Source organism: Triticum aestivum, chromosome 2B (assembly GCF_018294505.1).
Source record: "Triticum aestivum cultivar Chinese Spring chromosome 2B, IWGSC CS RefSeq v2.1, whole genome shotgun sequence".
Lineage (NCBI taxonomy): Eukaryota > Viridiplantae > Streptophyta > Magnoliopsida > Poales > Poaceae > Triticum > Triticum aestivum.
The window spans coordinates 624,202,214-624,221,194 of NC_057798.1; the positions used below are offsets into that span (position 1 = coordinate 624,202,214).

Genomic DNA, 18,981 nt, shown 5'->3' on the forward strand with positions numbered 1-18,981 from the left:
CGCCTTCTGAACATTTGCGATACGTGGGATTTACCTATGCTATCCATGATCTTGGCACAAAATTAGGCTAAGTTTCTGTGCTACGCATTACCACCTATTGGTAGTTGCCGCTATTAAATGCAGAGATGAATCATGCTATCAAGCTGATGCAGCAATGTGAGAAATTATGTTATTCAGAAACTTGACCAGACAACAACACGATCCAATGAAAGGCACACCGAACAGCTACAATATTTGAATGCATTCATTAACACAACATATACAACAAGTACAGAGTAGGATGCTGAAAATATAGCAGATGCATCCTCTGAAATGCTGGGTACAGATTTTATTTCAACACGACATTATTCTTGTTTCTAGAATACAGAGTGCCGATTTCTCTCGAGGCTCCAGCCAGCGGCGGGTCTAAGAGCTCCCAAGCAGCTTCTTGATATCCTTCTGCAGATTATACAAAGCAAGTGTTATGTTGACCGCCTAGCGCTTCAAGATTCAACATGTGCAAGGGGATGTGAATCACAGTGCTGTTAGTTACCTCAATGCTTAGTGGGGAAGTGGTCGGGGCATAGCGGTCAACAACGTGACCCTCCTTGTCAACCAAGAACTTGGAGAAGTTCCACTTGATGCTGTCGCCGAAAAGGCCACCTTTGCTAGACTTCAGGAACTTGTACAGGGGGGAAACATTGCTGCCGTTGACATCAACCTGACAGACAATACAAACTAGGGCTCAATACTGCAGCATAAACCTTCTCGGATGGATTATTCTTAAGATAAAATGGAGATTCATGGGCATCCCACTGAAACATTTGCAACATTATCACACTGAAACAGATAAATGCATTGCTTTCGCCTAGGAAGATCACAGCACAAATGTACCTTGTCGAAAATGGGGTACTCGGCCTTGAAGCGGGTGCAGGCAAACTGAACGATCTCATCATTGGTGCCAGGCTCCTGCCCACCAAACTGATTGCATGGGAAAGCCAAGATCTCAAAGCCTGTAAACCACAAATTGGCAATAGAACACAGAGGTTAGCATCCAATAACCAGAGTATGTTGTGTAAATCGACTAACTAGTACATCATGAAGCAATATGTAGATTAAACCCAGTAATCCATATGACATAGATATAATAACAAGGTAAAGGGGAACAAAAAACATGGATGAAGAAAAAAACCTTGGTCCTTGTACTTCGGGTACAGCTGGCTCAGCTCGGTGTAGTTGGAGTTGGTCAAGCCACTGGAACAATTGGTCACAGACAATAATTAGCAGCGTAGCTGAAGAAGTAAGGTCTTCTATGGAATTCATTTAATAAAGAGTCGATGTTTAATGGCGTAGACGATCATTATTTTGGACAATCAAGCAGGACACGGCATATAATAACCTATTGATTTGGACTGTACTTATTTTTCATTTGCTGCGGACCAGACAAAATAATTTGATTCAACGCACTGCTTGCAAGTTGGAGATATCTCATAGCCGAGCTGAAAGTGAAGTTGGAATGCCAGGTTTACAGGTCGTACGTACCACTGGGATGCGACGTTAACAATGAGAAGAACCTTCCCCTTGTAGACGCTGAGGTCGACGTCCTTGCCGCTTGCATCCTGCACGCCAAGGATAACTCGTTCAATACAGTCGTACTACTGCACAATTCACCTAAGCGGCTTCTAGAAATCAGGCGCAACGAAATACCGGTCAGCGAATTCAGACGGTTCAGCAGTCTAAATCCAACGGATCGGCAGCGGAATTCACACGAAGATCCACCCGAGCAAGCAAAGCGCAAACTAGGCACACCTCGAGCTAGCCCGGAGTCTGGAGCAGGCCGAGCAGGCGATCTAGCAGCGTGTGAACAAAATACAGAGACCGAAGGGGATGGGAGGGAGAGCGGGGATGACCTTGACGGTGAAGTCGTGGACGGAGGTGGCGGACGACGCGGCGGCCATGGCGAGGTTCCCCGTGCGAGTTGACGGAGGCGGCGTCGGTGGCTGCGGCGGGGATCGACCGGGCTCAGAACTCAGGAGTAAGCGGGTAGTTGGGAGTTTGGGGGGAGGAGGCGTTAGCGTGGAGACGACGAGATGGGAAGGTGGGCCGGGACGTCACCGGGAGATTTATAGGGCCAGGCCCACGGCCAGGGGGGAGGTTGGGGCTTGGAATCTTGTTATGGACAGAGGTGTGAACGCCCGCGGCAGTAAATAATGAATGCGCGTGGCCCGCGACGGAGGAAGCACGTAGCCGCCGGGACCCGTCCGTGCGAACGGAATCGAGGCGCTGGGGTCAACTTAGGGCGGCTGAGGCCTCGCCGTCCGATCGGATCGGATGGTCTCGGCGGATCGCTCATCTCGTACGCGGAACTGGCGGTGGTGGGAAGGCAAATCCGCAAATGTCGCACAAGCGCTACTGGAGGCCGATTTTCGGCCCCGTTTGATAACAAAGCATTAAAAAAACTAAAGTATTGAAAACTACAATAATTTAGTCTACAGGTACATAATACCACGGTTTTGCCATAATAGAGTATTTTGAAGTATTTAGAATACATTGGACCTGTTTGGCAAGAGCCATTGGAAGCAGTTTCGAATTATGCGTTGAGCTAGCTAGACATCTGCAAACTGATGAACTGCTATGCACGGCACCGACGTACGATCATGCACTAACTGAATGGCCAAGCTAAACGTGCCATGCACAATCTCGCTCTTACGCTTACCAAAGTAGTGATCTAAACGCTCTTATATTAGTTTACGGAGGGAGTAACAAATAGGGAGGAGGCGGTCAATGGCAGAGCTGCACGTTGCCGGAGCCGCTTGGTTTTCTTTCACATCTGGGATAATCAGGAGCTGCGCATGGAGGCAGTGGACCATACGGCGAAGCTGCTCGTGAACCAAAACAGCTTGGCCTTCATCCGCGTTGCCGTCGGCGTGGAAAGAGACAAGTCTACCAGCTTGCTCCGCCCCATCGACCATGGCAGTTCGCAGTGCACTGTACTTGTACTGCCGTTCCTTGATCTGTTCATGGCTGCCCGATCAAGACGAGCTCCACAGACAATAGGGCGGCGGCTTGGGAGCGAGCGAAGATAACGATGAGCTCTCGTTCTTTTCGCGTGCTCGGTTTTTTTAAAAAAGGTCCGAGGTTCTTTTTTTAGAACAGAGAAAATACCATAGTATTGGAAAAACTGTAGTATTAATAGCATAGTTTTTAGTGATTGTCAAACAGCTCAAAGTAATTAAAACCATGGTAATCCTAAAAAATGTAGTATTTCCGGAATACTTCGAAAATACAGAGCTATCAAACAGGGCCTTCATGTTTTCACTCTTTTGCGAAAGTTTAGCAAGATCTGTACTTTTTCTAGCGTCTGATTGCAGGGTATAACAATCCACCGCTAAGGGTCTTGATGGTAGACGTGCACACCCTATCGTAAATTTTTTCTAAGTAACAAATACATTGTGTGTACTCACTTGCCGTCGGACACATCGGCGGTATGGGTACACAGGCTACCGTCAGCTTGTTTGGCGGTAGGGCAACATTGCGCTGACGTGCATAAGTTGCATACCTTCAGAGACTGGCGATAGGCTATTATACTCTACCGTCTCGACTCTGGCTTAGCAAAAGGGTTTGATCCCGAAATACTTTCGGATGGGGCCAGATCCGGCTTAGAGCAACTCCAGCCACGCCCCCAAGAGCCCCCAAGGCCATTTTTTTAGCGTCGGCGTCCAAAAAACGTCCCGGTCACGCCCTAGGGTCTCATTTTTTGCCGGATTAGGCCAAAATAACAGTCGGCGAACTCGAGCCGAACCCAAGCCCCCGGGGGTTGCCTGGAGGCGCCGGCCGAAGCAAAAAGGCGCGTGGGTCTGCTTTGTCGGCTAGAGAAATCCCTTTTCCCACTGACCCCCCTGCTTTTCCCCCTCCGTTTCCCTCCATCCCCCTTCTCCCGCCATTCTCCTCCCTCTCCCCTCCATCCGGCCGCCATGCCGCCGAAGAAGTACGCCGCCCCTCGCGCCGCTGCCGATGCCGATGTCACCCAGCCAAAGCAGAGGAAGCCGAGGGCGTCGCCGTCCAAGCCCCTAGGCATGTCAAACGTCGACTGGAAGGCGGAGGTTCAGCGCCAGGAGGCTGTCACCACTGGCCAGTGGTACAGGCTCAACACCAAGAAGGCCCGGGACAGGGCGGCGGCGGCGGGCGTGGCAGAGCAGGTAGATCACGCGGCGGAACAAGCAGAGGTGTCTCGCGCAGGGACGATGAATCCGCCCGGCGGCCACGGCCCGCACGTTCCCTGGAGCCAGCAGAGCGTCAGGTCGTCGGCTGGCTTCTAGTCATCGACACACCCCTAGGGGTGCGCGCCCTCGCCTGGCTACGCCGACGGCGACGCGCGTGGCGGGTTCAACCCCAACATCACCTTTCCACATGGCCACCCCGCCCAGCGCACGCCCTCGCTCGCGTTCGCCGGCGTCCAGTACCCCCCATACACCTACTCGCGCCGGCTTACGCATCCTCCCCGACGCCACCTCTGCACCGTGGCGTGCTGCTCTTCTCACAAGCCTCACCGTCGCATCTCGGCAACCCCGACGGGACGGAGGCCGACATGGACGACATCATCAAGACCGGCTCAGTCGCCGCCACCTTCCCCGAGTTCAATGCCCAAGAAGATACAATCGACCTCAACGACGACATGGACGACAGGCTCGACTACGGCAAGGAGGAGCCATAGGAGGAGGAGGACGGCGAGGAGGAGGAGCCGGGGCCTGCTCCGACGAGGAAAGGGTAAAAGAAGAGGCGGGCGGCCAGAACCGGCGAGCCGAAGCGTGGAAGATCGTCTGCCTCGACCCGATCACCGGCACGAACCAGAACGCCGACACGTACGTACTGGGAGCGCATCAAGTCGAAGTCCCAGCGCAAGCTAGTCGATCCCTACTTCGTCGACGTCCACATGCAGCACGGCTCTAAGGCCATGGCCAACCATTGGGCGCTAATCCAAACTGCGTTTAACAAATGGCATGGGATCGTCGAGGAGATCGCGGGTCGCCCGGAGAGCGGCGTCAACTACGAGAGTCAAGTATGATGCCGGTCTCTCACTCATTTTTCACCGTGTACGTCGCTCACACTTGTTCCTCGGCGCAGATGGTCCGGATGTTCGTCATGTATCGTCAGGACAGCAGTTCTGATCAAGAGTTTCAAGTACCTCCACGTGTTCCTGGATCGAGAAGTGCGAGAAGTGGGCGAAGGTCTGACGCACCCTCGCCAACACCAAGGAGAAGTACAAGCCGGACGCGCCCACGCTGGGCGCGGCTGATGGGCGCCCTGACAGCAACTAATGAGCCAAGTCGGCGAAGGACGCCGCGCCGGCTACCACGCGTTTGCAAGAGTTCATCAAACACTGCATCGCTGACGCCAAGACCCGCGCCGCCCAGAGGGAAGAGAAAACTAAGGCGCGATGGTCGGCGTTGATGGCGAACAACGCCGTCAAACTCGACCTGCTCTGGACCAACGTTGCCGCGAAGAGGAGGAACACCGACCTGGCTTTCCTGATTGGGGGGCGGGGGGGGGGGGGGGCATGTCGAAGATGGACGATCGGGTCAAGGCGTGGTTCCCGGTGGAGCGTGGCCTCATCCTGAACGAGATGCCATCGACAGCGGCGCCAACTCCCACGACGACCCCAACGCCGCCGCCAAGCCCGAGCGACGCCTCAACGACGCCCAGCACAGAAGCCGCGCCGACGCCGACTCCTGCCAGTCCGACGCCGAAGGACGGCACCACCGTTTGATGCATTGCCTACGTGTCCTTTTTTGAACGCTGAAGTTTCAAGTTATTGATCACCGACCTGTGGCATGGTGATCGCCTGACCTTGTGGCGCTGATCACCTGACTTGTGGCCTTTTTTGGTAACGGAAAATGTCAGGTCCCTAGGAGCGTGACAGGGACCTAAATCGCTCTGAGAACCTAAAAAGCGTCGGGCGATGGAGGTCCGAAATAGCGCCGGCCGCTTCACTGGGCCGAACGAGTGGAGTTGCTCTCAACTTTAGTGAAAAGGGCCGAAACACGAAAATCGGCCGCTAGTGAAACTCTGGAAGCATCCCTGTACCGCTGTACGTGTACGTGGTCTCGTGCAGTCGCCGACTGCACGTGGACGGCTTTCATGCATGTCGTATTCTCGTCGTCACGAACTTGACAAATCTTTGTCGTCGGAGTAAAAATAATAAGAAGAAAAAACTCACAGATCTTGAGACACAACACCGTGCCGAAAAAGATTTTGTGGCTGAGCCGTGGACCCGGAAGTCTGACCGAGAAAGCATCGATGTCCGGAAGGCACCTTGCTTCTGGAAGCGTCATCCGTCCGCGGCTGGATCGGACCAAGCACGGTCACGCCTCCTGCATGCAGATGAGATGAGATGGGCAGGTGCTTGGCTTGGACGGAGCAACTCACGTGGACAGCTTTCAGCGCAGCATTTTACTCCTGTGGCTCCGGCCGTCCCGCTCACACGCGCACGTCCTTTCACATTCACACGTATGGTATGATCGTCGTCGCTACTCGCTAGTCAGTAGACACACGTAGTCTATAGCCCGTGCGTTGCCACGGGCTTTTGAAATATTTTGCTAGAGTTATATAAACATAATGCATGTTAAATTATATATATTAAAAAAAATAACACAAACACAATCGGGTAATAATTAAAGTATATTTTACTTGCAATGTAAATTATTAACAAAAAGACAATTGGAAGATGTATACACGTAGACTGATTATCCCACTAAAAATCTTTAGAAACTAAGATTTACTTGGTGTGCTTAAGAAATCTTTGTGCAATATCAGAAATATTGTTTTTAGCTTCGTTCGCATAATACCTGAGCAAGTATAATAAAAACCTCTTCCTTGACTTATATCCATTCTGTACAAGCAATATATGTAATTAGCACAAATACTTCTCATCAAAGATCTTAAAATATGTAATGGAGAGTATACACCGTACAAACCGTACACCCACCAGAGCATAAAACAAAAAGTAAAATAGTCGGACACATCCCTTCCATTTCCTAAATTAATTTTATCTTGAATATAGTGATAAAAAAAATAAATACCTGTATTTTATATGTTATGATAATGAAATATATAAATTTACCAATCTATGCTCGTTGGAATACCAAACAGAAATAAACGTTGCCATCTAGATACATCTGAATGCCCGTGTGTTGCCATGAAACAACAAATTTAATGCATTGATAAAAAAATCATTTTGATTCACAACATGTCGCTTGCGGCTTATGATTTCTTTGCAACAAATATCACTCTGTACTACTCTTAAGACAAAATCATGACTACTGTTAAGACAAAATCCATGACTGCATTCAAGTTTGAGGTGGACATATTTACCATGACCAAATATAGGGAACTCATGCCTTCTACTCTACAATGATGACAGAGCCGACAATTGAATTGCCTTCAATTTCTCCATGCACTCTAGGATACACTAATGAGGTCTCTTCTCCACCCAACTCGAACAAATAAATACTACTCTCTGTGTCACAATTTACCTACTGCACAGGCGTCACACATTTCAAAATTTAAATGTACTCAAGCACTTTGATCAACAAATTGTCGCTTACATGTCACAAAATTTATCATCAAATTCGTATTACAAAAAACTCCAATGGTATAATTTTATGACACATAACACATATATCATCAATTAAGTTTGGTGGTCAAAGTTAAATCACAGAGAGAGTATATACACACTACTTTTCTTACAAAATTTAATCTACGAAAACATCTTCTCTCCCCCCTTGCAATCCATCTCCTCGGCTTTGCCGCAAGCTTTTTTTGCAATAGAAGCCACACTTTAATATGAAAATGAGACATACATCATTTGGTAATATCCACACATTCAATAATGGACTTGAATGGTGCTAACTCTGCTCTGCACTACAACGGGATCTACCTTTGCCATACACGGCACTTCCAACACAATCACAACAAATGCTCTGTCAGCTAACAAATGCTCTGTCAGTACAAATGCAGTTGATGTTGTCAAAATAGTTCATCTTCTTGGTCCATAAAAGAGGAGAAACTTAACACCAGAGCATCTTATCATAAGTGAGCCAAGTTGTTTTCTTGCGAGAGTGGGAAATCTTGGAATATCCTTCAACCATACAAAGTTGTCGACATTTTCAACCCTGAACCTGCGGAAGATTGATGCCCATGGCCCACCTCATATTTTCATGAAAACAATTACTTGACAGGATATGCATAGGAACCTTGCTATATGGACGACAAAATTCAGACGACTCCCATGTCCACAACGGAGTAATGGCCACTGGATTTGTAGTCGTCCACCTTTTGTCTATATAGAGCAGTTTCATATGCATAGAAAACTACTCCCTCCGTTCCTTGATATAAGGTGTATAGATTTTTGAGAAAAAAAATCCTAAATATAAGGTGTATTGCGCTGCACCACTCGTTTAGATAATTTTTTGAGGGATTTGTTTACATTTCCTTATATCACGCAAGCTCCTCTATTTTCTCATGTCAATTAGTCATGTGTAATGTCGCCCAAAATTTGTGAAATTTTCCCTCCATGTGTGTTCTTTAATTTCTGTGCCAAAAACTATACACCCTATATTTAGGAATGGAGGGAGTATTATGTAGAGATGGAACCTTCATCAAGCAAGGAAATATGCCAATCATGACTCAAGGAGATAATTTCACTTACATACATTAGTGCATCTATCAGTTGATGCAACCAGCTTATAAGCCCAATTAATCAAGTCATTCTGTTGGTTGGATCAAGCCTTTTTTGGACAACATGATCAACTGCAGCTCTTACTTATTCATTTGAACTTCAAAATTTTAAATGAACAGAGTGTCAAAAATAAATGAATGAATCGGAAAGTAAAGAAGAGTGTTTTATATTCGTTTGAAGGGAAAAGAATCTGATGTCTACAACTTGCCAATTTGAGAAGGAAACTAACACAAAGAGAAACCAATTTGGCATGTGATGCTGGTATAAATTGTGCATGCGCCCTTCTTCTCGGTTTCTCACATATGAAAAATTGGTAAAGCATTAGAATATTGAAGGAGAGAACTTTACATTCAATTGAATAAAGCAGGATTCGGGCATCAGCGGTTTATAATATTTGAAAAATAAATAACACAAGATAAGAAGAAATAAATTAACCTTGCGTCATGCTAATAAAAATGTATAACATTAGAGCAGAAATAACCTTCAACTCTGAACGTTCAAAAGAAGCAGCACACACAGTGCACAAAGAGTAACAACTTGTCAAACTATATGTTTAGAAAAGTTGCTTCTTAGCTCTGATAATCGGATTTAGCAATCAAAAAAGCTTTCCAAAAGTGCATCTGTTCTATCTTAGATTAGGCTAACTCAGTAACTTCTTCCACGGTTCTAGTCCTTGTTTACAAAAGAAAAGGTCTAGTTTCGTGAAACATTTAAATGGAAAGCTTTTCAGACCATAAAAATATATTCAATTACTTACCTAATTTTGTAGTCCAAAAATTGCCCGACTGCTCTGCTGAGGAAGGGAATGGCCTGATTCGCAGTCCAGCGAGTTGCTACAACCATTCCACAATGTGCATACCCAACAACTGGATCAATGGCCTTATTGCGACACTTCATGGTGAGACGGAACCCAATAGTTGTCGCGGTCAGGCAATCCTTAACATTTATAGCCCCTGGATGAACAGGAGGAAGCATCATGACGTACATAGCAGCACATGATTTACTTTAGGATGTTTCTTGCTCAGAACCTGTACTAAGATGATTAGAAATTCGTCTTCGGGTGATACATACTTGTGCCTTGGACTTCCTTATGAAAATATCACTCCGGTCATATCCACCAAACTCTAGGAACACTTCATAAGGATTCTTTTAGAGGGCTTACTGCAGGACGTTCCAAGGGCACACCATTGCTACATGTATATTCATGTTGTGGATTGCCCTGAATAAAAATTAATAGTTAACCAATGAAGAAGCGATACATTTTCATCAATCAAATCATGTCAATGATGGGTAAATGTCATGAGTACTTCATAAGTAACAAACTGATTGACACTCCACCTAAGACAAGTAAGCTTGTTCGTTTCAAATGGACATCCCTTTATTCAGGGGGTTCGTTCATTGGGAATTTACCTTTTCACATAGCAGGAGCAGAAATCTGCGAGGATGAATGTCTCCATGATTTGTGACAGGAGAACTATAGCCCACCAGCACGAAGCCAACATACAACCACGAGTAAGCAAAACCTACAGAAGACATTTTAGTAGTTTAACAATCAACGCTTTCAGAGAAAAGGCTATGACAGCCCAGCTTTTTTATAAAACAAAAGTATTGGGAACACCTGCGTTTTACAGAGAAAACCAATGGCAGGGGTAAAAAGAAATCCCCATGGATCAACACAATAGCCTGCTGGGAACAAAAGAGCACGGAGCAGGCGCACACATAAAAAAAATAGGAGAGCAGTCCATCATATAGACTGGGTTTTCGTCTCGAACAACTCACGAAACAAGTAGCTTCCAAGTGGACACATGCACACCTGTATTTGGAAATTAAAATTCCTTGAGATGCCAGCATGAGCAAGTATCAGTTTTGATCCATAAGACATGTGGTGTCTCTTTTTCTAATTATTATATATATCCTATAACATCATTAAATGTTATCAATCTATATCTATAAAAGATGCAAAATATCAATCAAATTATGATCTCAACTGTGGAATGAAAGTGAAATCGAGTCATGATATCTCGCTGAATTGGACATTGCATATGTTGTCCAACTTGAGTTCAAGTAGTCACCAGCAAGACCCTCCTAACTAACCTCGTACAGAACCTTTACCTCTAGATCTAAATTGGCGAACTTGCATGGAAATTGGAACTAATTTTTAGCATAGAGGGAAAGGGGAGAGGAGCACTTACCTGCCATGTTGCATGACCTTCATCGACCCAACGGCATTCAAGCCAAAATATGCCCTTAGTGTTCTAAAAATCTGCAGAACATCCCATAAAACATTAAGTGTATCCTACATACAGAACATGAGCAAGATCGATGCATGCCTGTAAAATCAAGAACCACTAAATCTGATTCAAACACAAAAGAACAAGGGAGAACTTATGATATCCTGGTAGGCCACAGCCAGCACCACCGCTCCACAATGACCTCCTCGTCAGTCCCGCGACCAGCAACCACATTAACATGAGGAGACACAGGGGCGCAGGCCGGCGAACATAAACGATGCATGTACAGTTGAGATATAGCAAAATAAAGTGAATCACTCAAACTGGGAGGGCCAGGACGTTATTCTGTAGGCGATAATGGATTCATGAAATAAAGCGGGCGGCCACCCTATTTCTTCATAATGGATTCGTGAAATCTGTGGACAAGAAAAGAGATTCACCACAGGTGACTTTAATGTTAACTGAAACTACACAGTAATTGGCAAGCTTTATAAAAGATGCAAGCCTTAGTATTCGTTCAAGATCATAATAAGAAATTGTAATTTAAGGTAAAGACGTCTTAGCAAGTTCATGAGTGGCCTCACCTCGAAGCATCCCAGCAGAAGCCATCCCACAGCCAGGCGCATCAGCACGATCAAATGAGTGTACGACAGTGGATGTCTCATAGGCAGTTGTCCGATAACCGGTGGACAAAGGAGGAGAGCCTCATCAGTAGCAGCATGGTGGATTTCAACCCCAGCATTGTGCTCCGCCCAACGAACATGGACGTCGCCGCCGCGGCCCGGTGGAGCTCGAACAAGAGAGACTCTACTGCTTGCTGGGAGGGGTCGGGGAGGGTCGAAGCACATGAGCATTGACGGGTGAAGAGAGAGTAGGCCGGGGATGCGGCGTTCTGAGCAATGTTGGTTGTCTCTGCAGATTAAGCATATTGTAATTGCAAAAAACAACATAGCTGCTATTGTTATTTATCTATCTATATTGCTCAAGACAAGAATTTGATTAATGTGGCAACGACTATAATCTGGCTTTCTGGGCTATAATACTTAAGGAATATGATTGTACTAAACTATAATATTAGTGGTCGCAGCTTGTTAAAGTGTTAGTGTATTGTAAGTCTCAATCAGGCTTGTAATGTCAATTTGTTCTTTGCCATCGGAAGTGATGCACTGCTTTGAACAACTTCCTTTTTATATCTTTTCTGGCCATAGCTATTGAATCCTTTTGAACTTCATCCACAGCCGGACTGTTACATAAGATAATCCAGTTTTGATATATTCGCAGGTGATAAACTAAAAGTGTGTATGGTTCACACATGAGAAAGGGATATTGGCAGGTGTCAAGACACGGCGTTTTTTGCCTGATAGAAATTTATTGCATGGTATATTCAGGACAAAAGGAGCACGGGACTTACCGATGACAATGAAAGGCGGTGAGTGAAGCTGGACTGAAACTTCAACAAGTCGAGTTTCATGAATCTGATCTATAGAAAATGAGTTAATATGACTAATTATTGTACAAAACAATATAAGCTATATGGCAGAAACGACACATTGCGAAATTGAATAGTGCAAACCTACCCCATCATGGATAGAACATCCCAATCAAGCGTTTGACTGTAGAGGAACAGATGGCTCAACCTGTTATCCTAACCCACGCACGGATTTTGCAGGACTCACAATTTCCATCATCCATGGTTGCAGCCGCCAGCAGCGCCGCCGACCCGATGGCGCTCTTGTTGGGGCAGTATGACGCCAACGAGCTCGCCGACATGGCGACCTTGACAGCAGAATTCCATCGTGACGCGAACTTCTCCACAAAAGTCAATGGCTCTTACACAAAACAATAGAATTGCATGTGTGCAACATGATGCAACAATGGTATATAAGAATCTCATATCTTGCGAGGGAGAGAAGCAGATCGAAGAGTCGCTGATGTGCTTGGAGGAGGGGCAAAGTGAGTTGTCTTCCCATCTTATTAGCTGCTGCAGCATCCTAACCAATCACCCTCTTTTTCAGTTTACGGGATGTTTAGTTGGATCAGGGGAGGAGATGGGGGGCGGGCGGCGGCGGCAGCTCCTGCACTGTCTTCTGTGTGATGGCGGCGGCGATCCAGACGGCGGCGGTGGCTGCGATCTGGAGATACATCAGCAGCGATCCAGACGGCGGCGGCGGCGCTGCCGGTTATCCGGAGAGACGGCGGCGACGACAGCGGTGGGGGCAGCGATCCGGAGCGGCGGTGGCGGTGGCGGCGATCCGGAGCGGCGGTGGCGGTGGCGGCGATCCGGAGAGGGGCGGCGGTGAGGGGATCGCGCGTGGCGTGGGGTGGGGTAGGGTGCGAGTGCGTGCGACCAATTCCCTAGTGTTGGTTTTTTTTGGCACCGGTTTATTTCGCTGGAGGGTACCGAGTAAGCAGAGGTGAGAGGATGACGAAAATAAAATGGAGGTTGGAGGATGACGAAAATAAACCAGCGAAAATAAACCGCACAGACTATTCGCCAACTGCTCCATTAAGAGTAGATATATACTTATACTATTAAATAAAAAAACATATTCATCGCTAAGTGTACCCAGCCTAATGTACGCAAAACAACACAGACCAATGACAGCCTCACGATCAGGATCATTCAATTTAATCTAACCGTTAAGATTTTATTAACCTCAGCCGAAAAGTACGTTTAGCAATTTGCCCGGCGGACGAAAACTCTGCCGAAGGAAACATTCCGCGCCGTGCGTCCCGGGGCCACCCCAAATACATCGCTTCCCTGATAATGATCCATTAATCCAAATTGATTCCGTGTTTAGTGGCACAGCACGGGGCTAAACGCATCTCCCCGACTGCGCATCGGCATCCATCTCCAGTTATCCACCGCCGCGCTCGCTTGCACAACACCAGCGCCGCCAGCGCAACCTCCCTCGCGCCGCTCACCCCCGTCCCTCGCTTGTCCGGCTATCCTGTGGCGCACGGCGACCGTCGGCGGCCCGCCCGTCCGCCTCACCGTCGGCGGCCGTCCGACCGTCTCTCCTGTGGCGCTCGGCGCCTGTCCCTGGCCCGTCCCCCACACAGCCGATGGCGACTCCGCCGTCCTCCACACGGCCGTCAACAAAGACTACACGACGCCGCGACAACGTAGAAGCTCCTCCCTTAGCAGATGCGTTCTTCCTCTGCGCCACCTGTGGAACAGTTCGTGCGCCCAGTGCCACCGATTCGATGGTCTGCAGGTAAGAACTGCTTCCTTGAGTGACTTTCGGTCCGTCCTACAACGAGGTTCTTGTTTCCTACTACTGCGTCTTGTGCAGATCCACAATGTTGAGGTTGCAAAACTTGCAGATGTTTGATCTAAGATGCCCGACTGTACTACATGTACATGGAAGAAGAAAGCTCAATGAACCGAAGCTGGGGAAAAGGAATAACCAAGGAGGGGAGGGGAGGTCACATCCTTGAAGCCAACGGCAAATTAAGGCATCACCTTGAATTTGTAACTCCAGTAACTAAATGGAGATCCTTTTTTAGGTCGAACTTGTGATCCTTCTTATTACTGAAACCAAGTATCAATCTGAGAATGATTGTTCTCTTATTGTGGTCTGACAAGACTTAAATGTTGGTATAACCTGAACAGTGTCTTATTGCATTAGTTTTTTTTATATCTGCAGAGTGTGCACATGAGTTTCTTCCCTGTATTTACTTATTAACGAAACATAAACATCAATGCATGTTATCTTCACTAAATTAATAACACTTAGTAGGAATTCAGAATAATGACGTACTAATAACAACAAGTAGGAATTCTGAATAAAAATAGTGCATGAGAAATATGGCATGCACCTTAACATAGAAACTAGATCATCGAAGGCGCGCGTTGCCGTGCCCGTCCATTTTTACAATGGATTGGTAGGAATTCCCATTAATATATTAATGTACAGATCACAAAAGTTAAATTAACATAAATTGATTCATATATTTCCAAGTCATTAACGGGAAGAGTTTAATCGGTTGGCTGTGCAGCACAAAGGAATACTTGACGCATTGCTGCGCCCATCTATCTGTGGCGAGATTAAGGTCTGCTGAAAGTTCATCTACCGTCGTGTCTTGGATATGAGATCCCAGAAATCTACACATTTATATTCATTAAAAGAGTAGAAATAATCTCGTGCTTGAACTAAGTCTTTCCAAACCATTGTGGTAGTGCATGAAGCTTTAAAAATCTGAGAAAGATGATACAGGGCCTTACTTATCAATCACATTAGAAATATATTGGGGGAAGAAAAGCATATGAAAATACAACCAGAATGTGCCAATGAAAACACATTTGTATTGGTAAGTTAAGTTACAATTTTCCTTTCAGGAAGATAAATACATGTTTTTGACCTGGAAACTATTAGGACAAAAGTGGAACCTGATTGGATGTTATTTCCCTACAAAATAAATCGAAAGCTAGCCATTCAAATGATAAAAAATTGTACAGAAGATATTTGCAAGCACGAAAAATGGATCAGACTACCAAAACAGCAAAACACTCACTTCTGGAACCAGCTAGCTAGTAGCACTATGAAGGATGTATCACTTCAGCATTGGCATCCATAAAAAAAACATCCATCTACCTCAGAAAGAAAATCAAACATTTTGCTTCCGAACGAGCTTGGATGAAGGCAACACTATGAATTGATGTAATACATCTAGTTGGTACAACTTACCATTATATTATATGTTAAGACGCACGCAAAAAATTGGCACCAATGCAGGAAAGCATCATACATACACCAAGAAAATGGAGGATTCAGTTCTTGCTTGCTCTGATGCGTACATGTATCAGAAGTTCAGAACATCGGCAATGCACTAATTAAGAATTTCTAGGTAATTTGCTGATAGCAGTAAGCAAAGCAATTGACATAATCAAAAGAAGGGGGAGATCTCTACCAGCTCTCCCAAGAATTGAGACGAAACTGAAACTCTTCTGACAGCAATTATGGAATCTAGCTACAACAAAATCCTCACAGAACAAACCACATAATTAAACCAGGAAGAACATTGGTGGCCCATAGAGCAGGCAAAGATTATGGTGGATCCATGGCCAACAGGAAGTGGTGTCAGTCCACAGGTGACAGTTGCGATGATGTTGTAGCAAGGTCATTGTTGAGAAGGAAACACATGCCAGTATCCTAACTTCCATGAACCCAATGCATAATTGTTATGATAGTTAAGGTCACAAACTGAAGAAGCAAACTATCGTATTGCAACGGCAACATACTAAAAAACACTACATAGAACCAATAAGGTTGATGTAGTATTATCTATGTCATGCAACACGTAATTTGTGAGCATTCTTCAGATAAGCATCTTGATAAGTTCATGTATTTGATCAAGGGCCGGCTCCTTCATGACTATTTTTTTTAAATATATGTAGTACTATTCTGCGATAATTGATGTAAAGCTTAGAAGACATATTTTGTCACTACCTCACAAACCGAATCTGCAGATCATAGAAGATTCAGGATATGCTTACCTTTTCATGTCTTATGCCAAGAAGTTCCAAATTATGACTTAATGCTCGACTAAATCAAGATCAGGAGACGGGATCGCATGGGGCATGACCAAGCTGTAGCGCCACTGCCTGGAGAAGATGTAGGGTGGTGGCTGAGGGTATGGAAGTCACGAACAGCATCTCCGATGAGCTGCGAGACGAAGCGCAACACGGGAGAGAGGTAGATGCTGTAGTTGTCACCGGCCACCACCACCCACACTCCTCCCGCCTCGTCCTTGCCTCCCCCGTTAGTAAGATCTTCGCTTCACCATGCAGCGTTGTCACCCGCCTATTCCCTTCGGGATGTCATCTACTTACAAAGGATCTACTATAAATAAACAAGTCAGATGTAGAATAAATTGGAAGTTGCACATGAAGGAACCTGTCTTACAGATTACAGCCATTCGATCCCCTCGAAGTGGCGCATGTCGTGAGCCCCTCCCAACCGAGAGGCCCCAATTGAAAACGGTCAGATGTCTGACTGTACGTACCTCCGGCTGGTTGCTCGACGTGGTGGATCTGGCGACGGCGCGCCCGAGGACTCCAGATATGGCTTCAAAATCGGACACATGCTTCAGGGATGTAGTGCACCACTGATTTGGGGATGGAGCTCGTCGCCGGCTCGAGAAAAAGATGCTCACTGCTGCCCTTTAGGGAATATACAGGAGAAGGAGGACAACGGCGGGCAAGCGTAGATGGAGGCGCCGGTCCGACAGCGCGGTTAAGGGGCTGCGAGATGAAGACCATGGCGGCGGCGGCACACCTAGGGCTGGTGAAGGTAGGTCGTGCGCGAGTAGGACTGCGAGGGAGACGAAAGGAGGAGCGTCGTGTTTTTTTTCTAGAAACAGGACGGAAGTAGACTCGTAGAAGCCCGTTAGGCCCAATTTCACACCAGACGTCCAAAATAGTCATCGGAGTAGCGGCCCAGCAAGGAAACCCTCGGTTTTAGCGAACACAAAGAGTAAATCTGATGGCTGAAAACATCCTAAACTGATGATCCAAAGGCTAAAAATGCTAATAGCCTGAGAGGGCTAGGAAGGTGCTCAGTTATAATGTATCTAAATATCCTTTTCAATTGCTCAAATGTCAATGTTGCAAATGTTCTTTTTTTATGTTCACTTAAGAATGGTTTTATATAGAGAGCTACGCCCATGTTGTATGCCAATGTTAGTCCTTAGATTAGTCAATGTTTTGTTTCAGCATATGCCCTCTATAGATTTTTTTTAAAGGTCTATAGAATTTGATCTGCAAGTTTTTTATCCTAATGGATACATCCTTATGAAGCTATTTATTGTTTGTAAGATGAATATTGTCTATGTCGAGTGAAGTAAGAGTGGATAACATTGGCAGTTGTTGAATCCGTAACCAGTTAGTTCTTCAACCCAGGTAATCACTTGAACCAAATATTTTCTGAGTTATAATTAAAGGTGGATGGTTACTTACAGATCTAACATATACCTTTTTGAAACTTGACCTTGTTTCAGTATATTGCTTAGAGGTAGCATGTCATGTATGAATTTAATTTCCAATGAGTGGACGCATTTATGCTCTTAACTTTCATATGCAATTAAGACTTTCCATTTTGGCTTTATTAGTCAATACATGCATTGCACGAACATGATTAACAGGGACAAAATGCCAAACACTTATGAGTGCACTTTATTATCAGTTCATCCCACATGGATTGTGCAACGTTTTGATGTAAGAGTAGATTTAGGTGGAAGTGAAGAGGAAGGAATACGAGTATTAAATAGGTTATGTGCATTCTTTACAGAACTCTTTCCCTTCTGTTACATGTTTTAGTTATATGGAATCATCCACCACATCTGTATCACTCGACTGCAAGCTTTGATTGGTTTGATGCTGCTCAATTGGACTTGTTCTGCGTTTCCTTGAAACATGGTGCGTAAGCTTTTGATTGACCTGTAGCAGTTAGCTTGTCTTTTTTCTATTTGACCAGTTTTGTCAAAAAGAAATGGACACCAAAATTTCTGATGAACTTTCCTGTACTATATAAATTTTACATGAAACTACAAGATAATCAATTAGCCTTGGTCTACTTTTCATATGGTCAAACTAGGCAGTAGTGTCAGGGTGATTGTTGTTTCATGTGTCATGTTATATGGATTTTGCTGCAATCACTAATTCTGAATTCAGGTTGAGTACAGGGTGGTTGTCCTTGTGCCCACTTAACGTTGTCAACTAGATCCTTTGTGCATTAGAATTCAGGTTGTCATATTTTTTTGCCTACCGCGCCCATTATGTTGTCGAGTGATGTTGAATTAACAGTTCAGTACATCATATTTGTTTCGATTGGTGATCCTATTGTAAATCATATATAACATTTTTTAAGTTAAAAAATGCCCAAATTGCTAGGATGGTCAAAGGGTATTACAAAGAGTGAGATAGATACATGGAAGGACATAGTACATAGCAAGGCACAGGGCACAGAGGACGCAAAGTTTCACTTATGGGCAGCTGAGCGAAAACAGTCGACCCAAGCAAGGCCCTCGTGG

At 45.6% G+C, this 18,981-nt stretch overlaps 1 protein-coding gene and 2 long non-coding RNA genes across 6 annotated transcripts; 1 reads left to right on the forward strand and 2 right to left on the reverse strand.

The window, feature by feature from the left end:
- Positions 1–226: 226 nt before the first annotated feature.
- Positions 227–2,170, reverse strand: LOC123046367 (probable phospholipid hydroperoxide glutathione peroxidase). The gene is made up of 6 exons (XM_044469716.1): positions 1,890–2,170; positions 1,522–1,598; positions 1,172–1,233; positions 874–992; positions 533–700; positions 227–438 (listed from the first exon to the last, which is right to left on the reverse strand). The coding sequence occupies exons 1-6, from the start codon at positions 1,935–1,937 to the stop codon at positions 406–408; spliced, it is 507 nt and encodes a 168-aa protein (XP_044325651.1). The 5' UTR covers positions 1,938–2,170; the 3' UTR covers positions 227–405.
- Positions 2,171–7,572: 5,402 nt separating this feature from the next.
- On the reverse strand, positions 7,573–13,338 carry LOC123046368 (uncharacterized). Of its 4 annotated transcripts, none has more exons than XR_006422238.1 (9): positions 12,525–13,338; positions 12,359–12,427; positions 11,532–11,859; positions 10,909–11,363; positions 10,335–10,529; positions 10,127–10,239; positions 9,788–9,935; positions 8,687–9,669; positions 7,573–8,156 (listed from the first exon to the last, which is right to left on the reverse strand). It is a non-coding gene; the product is annotated as an uncharacterized lncRNA (long non-coding RNA). The 4 variants fall into 4 exon arrangements; XR_006422237.1 differs by having other exon boundaries at positions 7,573–8,813; positions 9,474–9,669; positions 12,525–13,335; XR_006422236.1 differs by having other exon boundaries at positions 7,573–9,669; positions 12,359–12,422; positions 12,525–13,335.
- Positions 13,339–13,601: 263 nt separating this feature from the next.
- Positions 13,602–14,605, forward strand: LOC123041800 (uncharacterized). Its single transcript, XR_006418635.1, has 2 exons — positions 13,602–14,165; positions 14,275–14,605. It is a non-coding gene; the product is annotated as an uncharacterized lncRNA (long non-coding RNA).
- Positions 14,606–18,981: the final 4,376 nt, after the last annotated feature.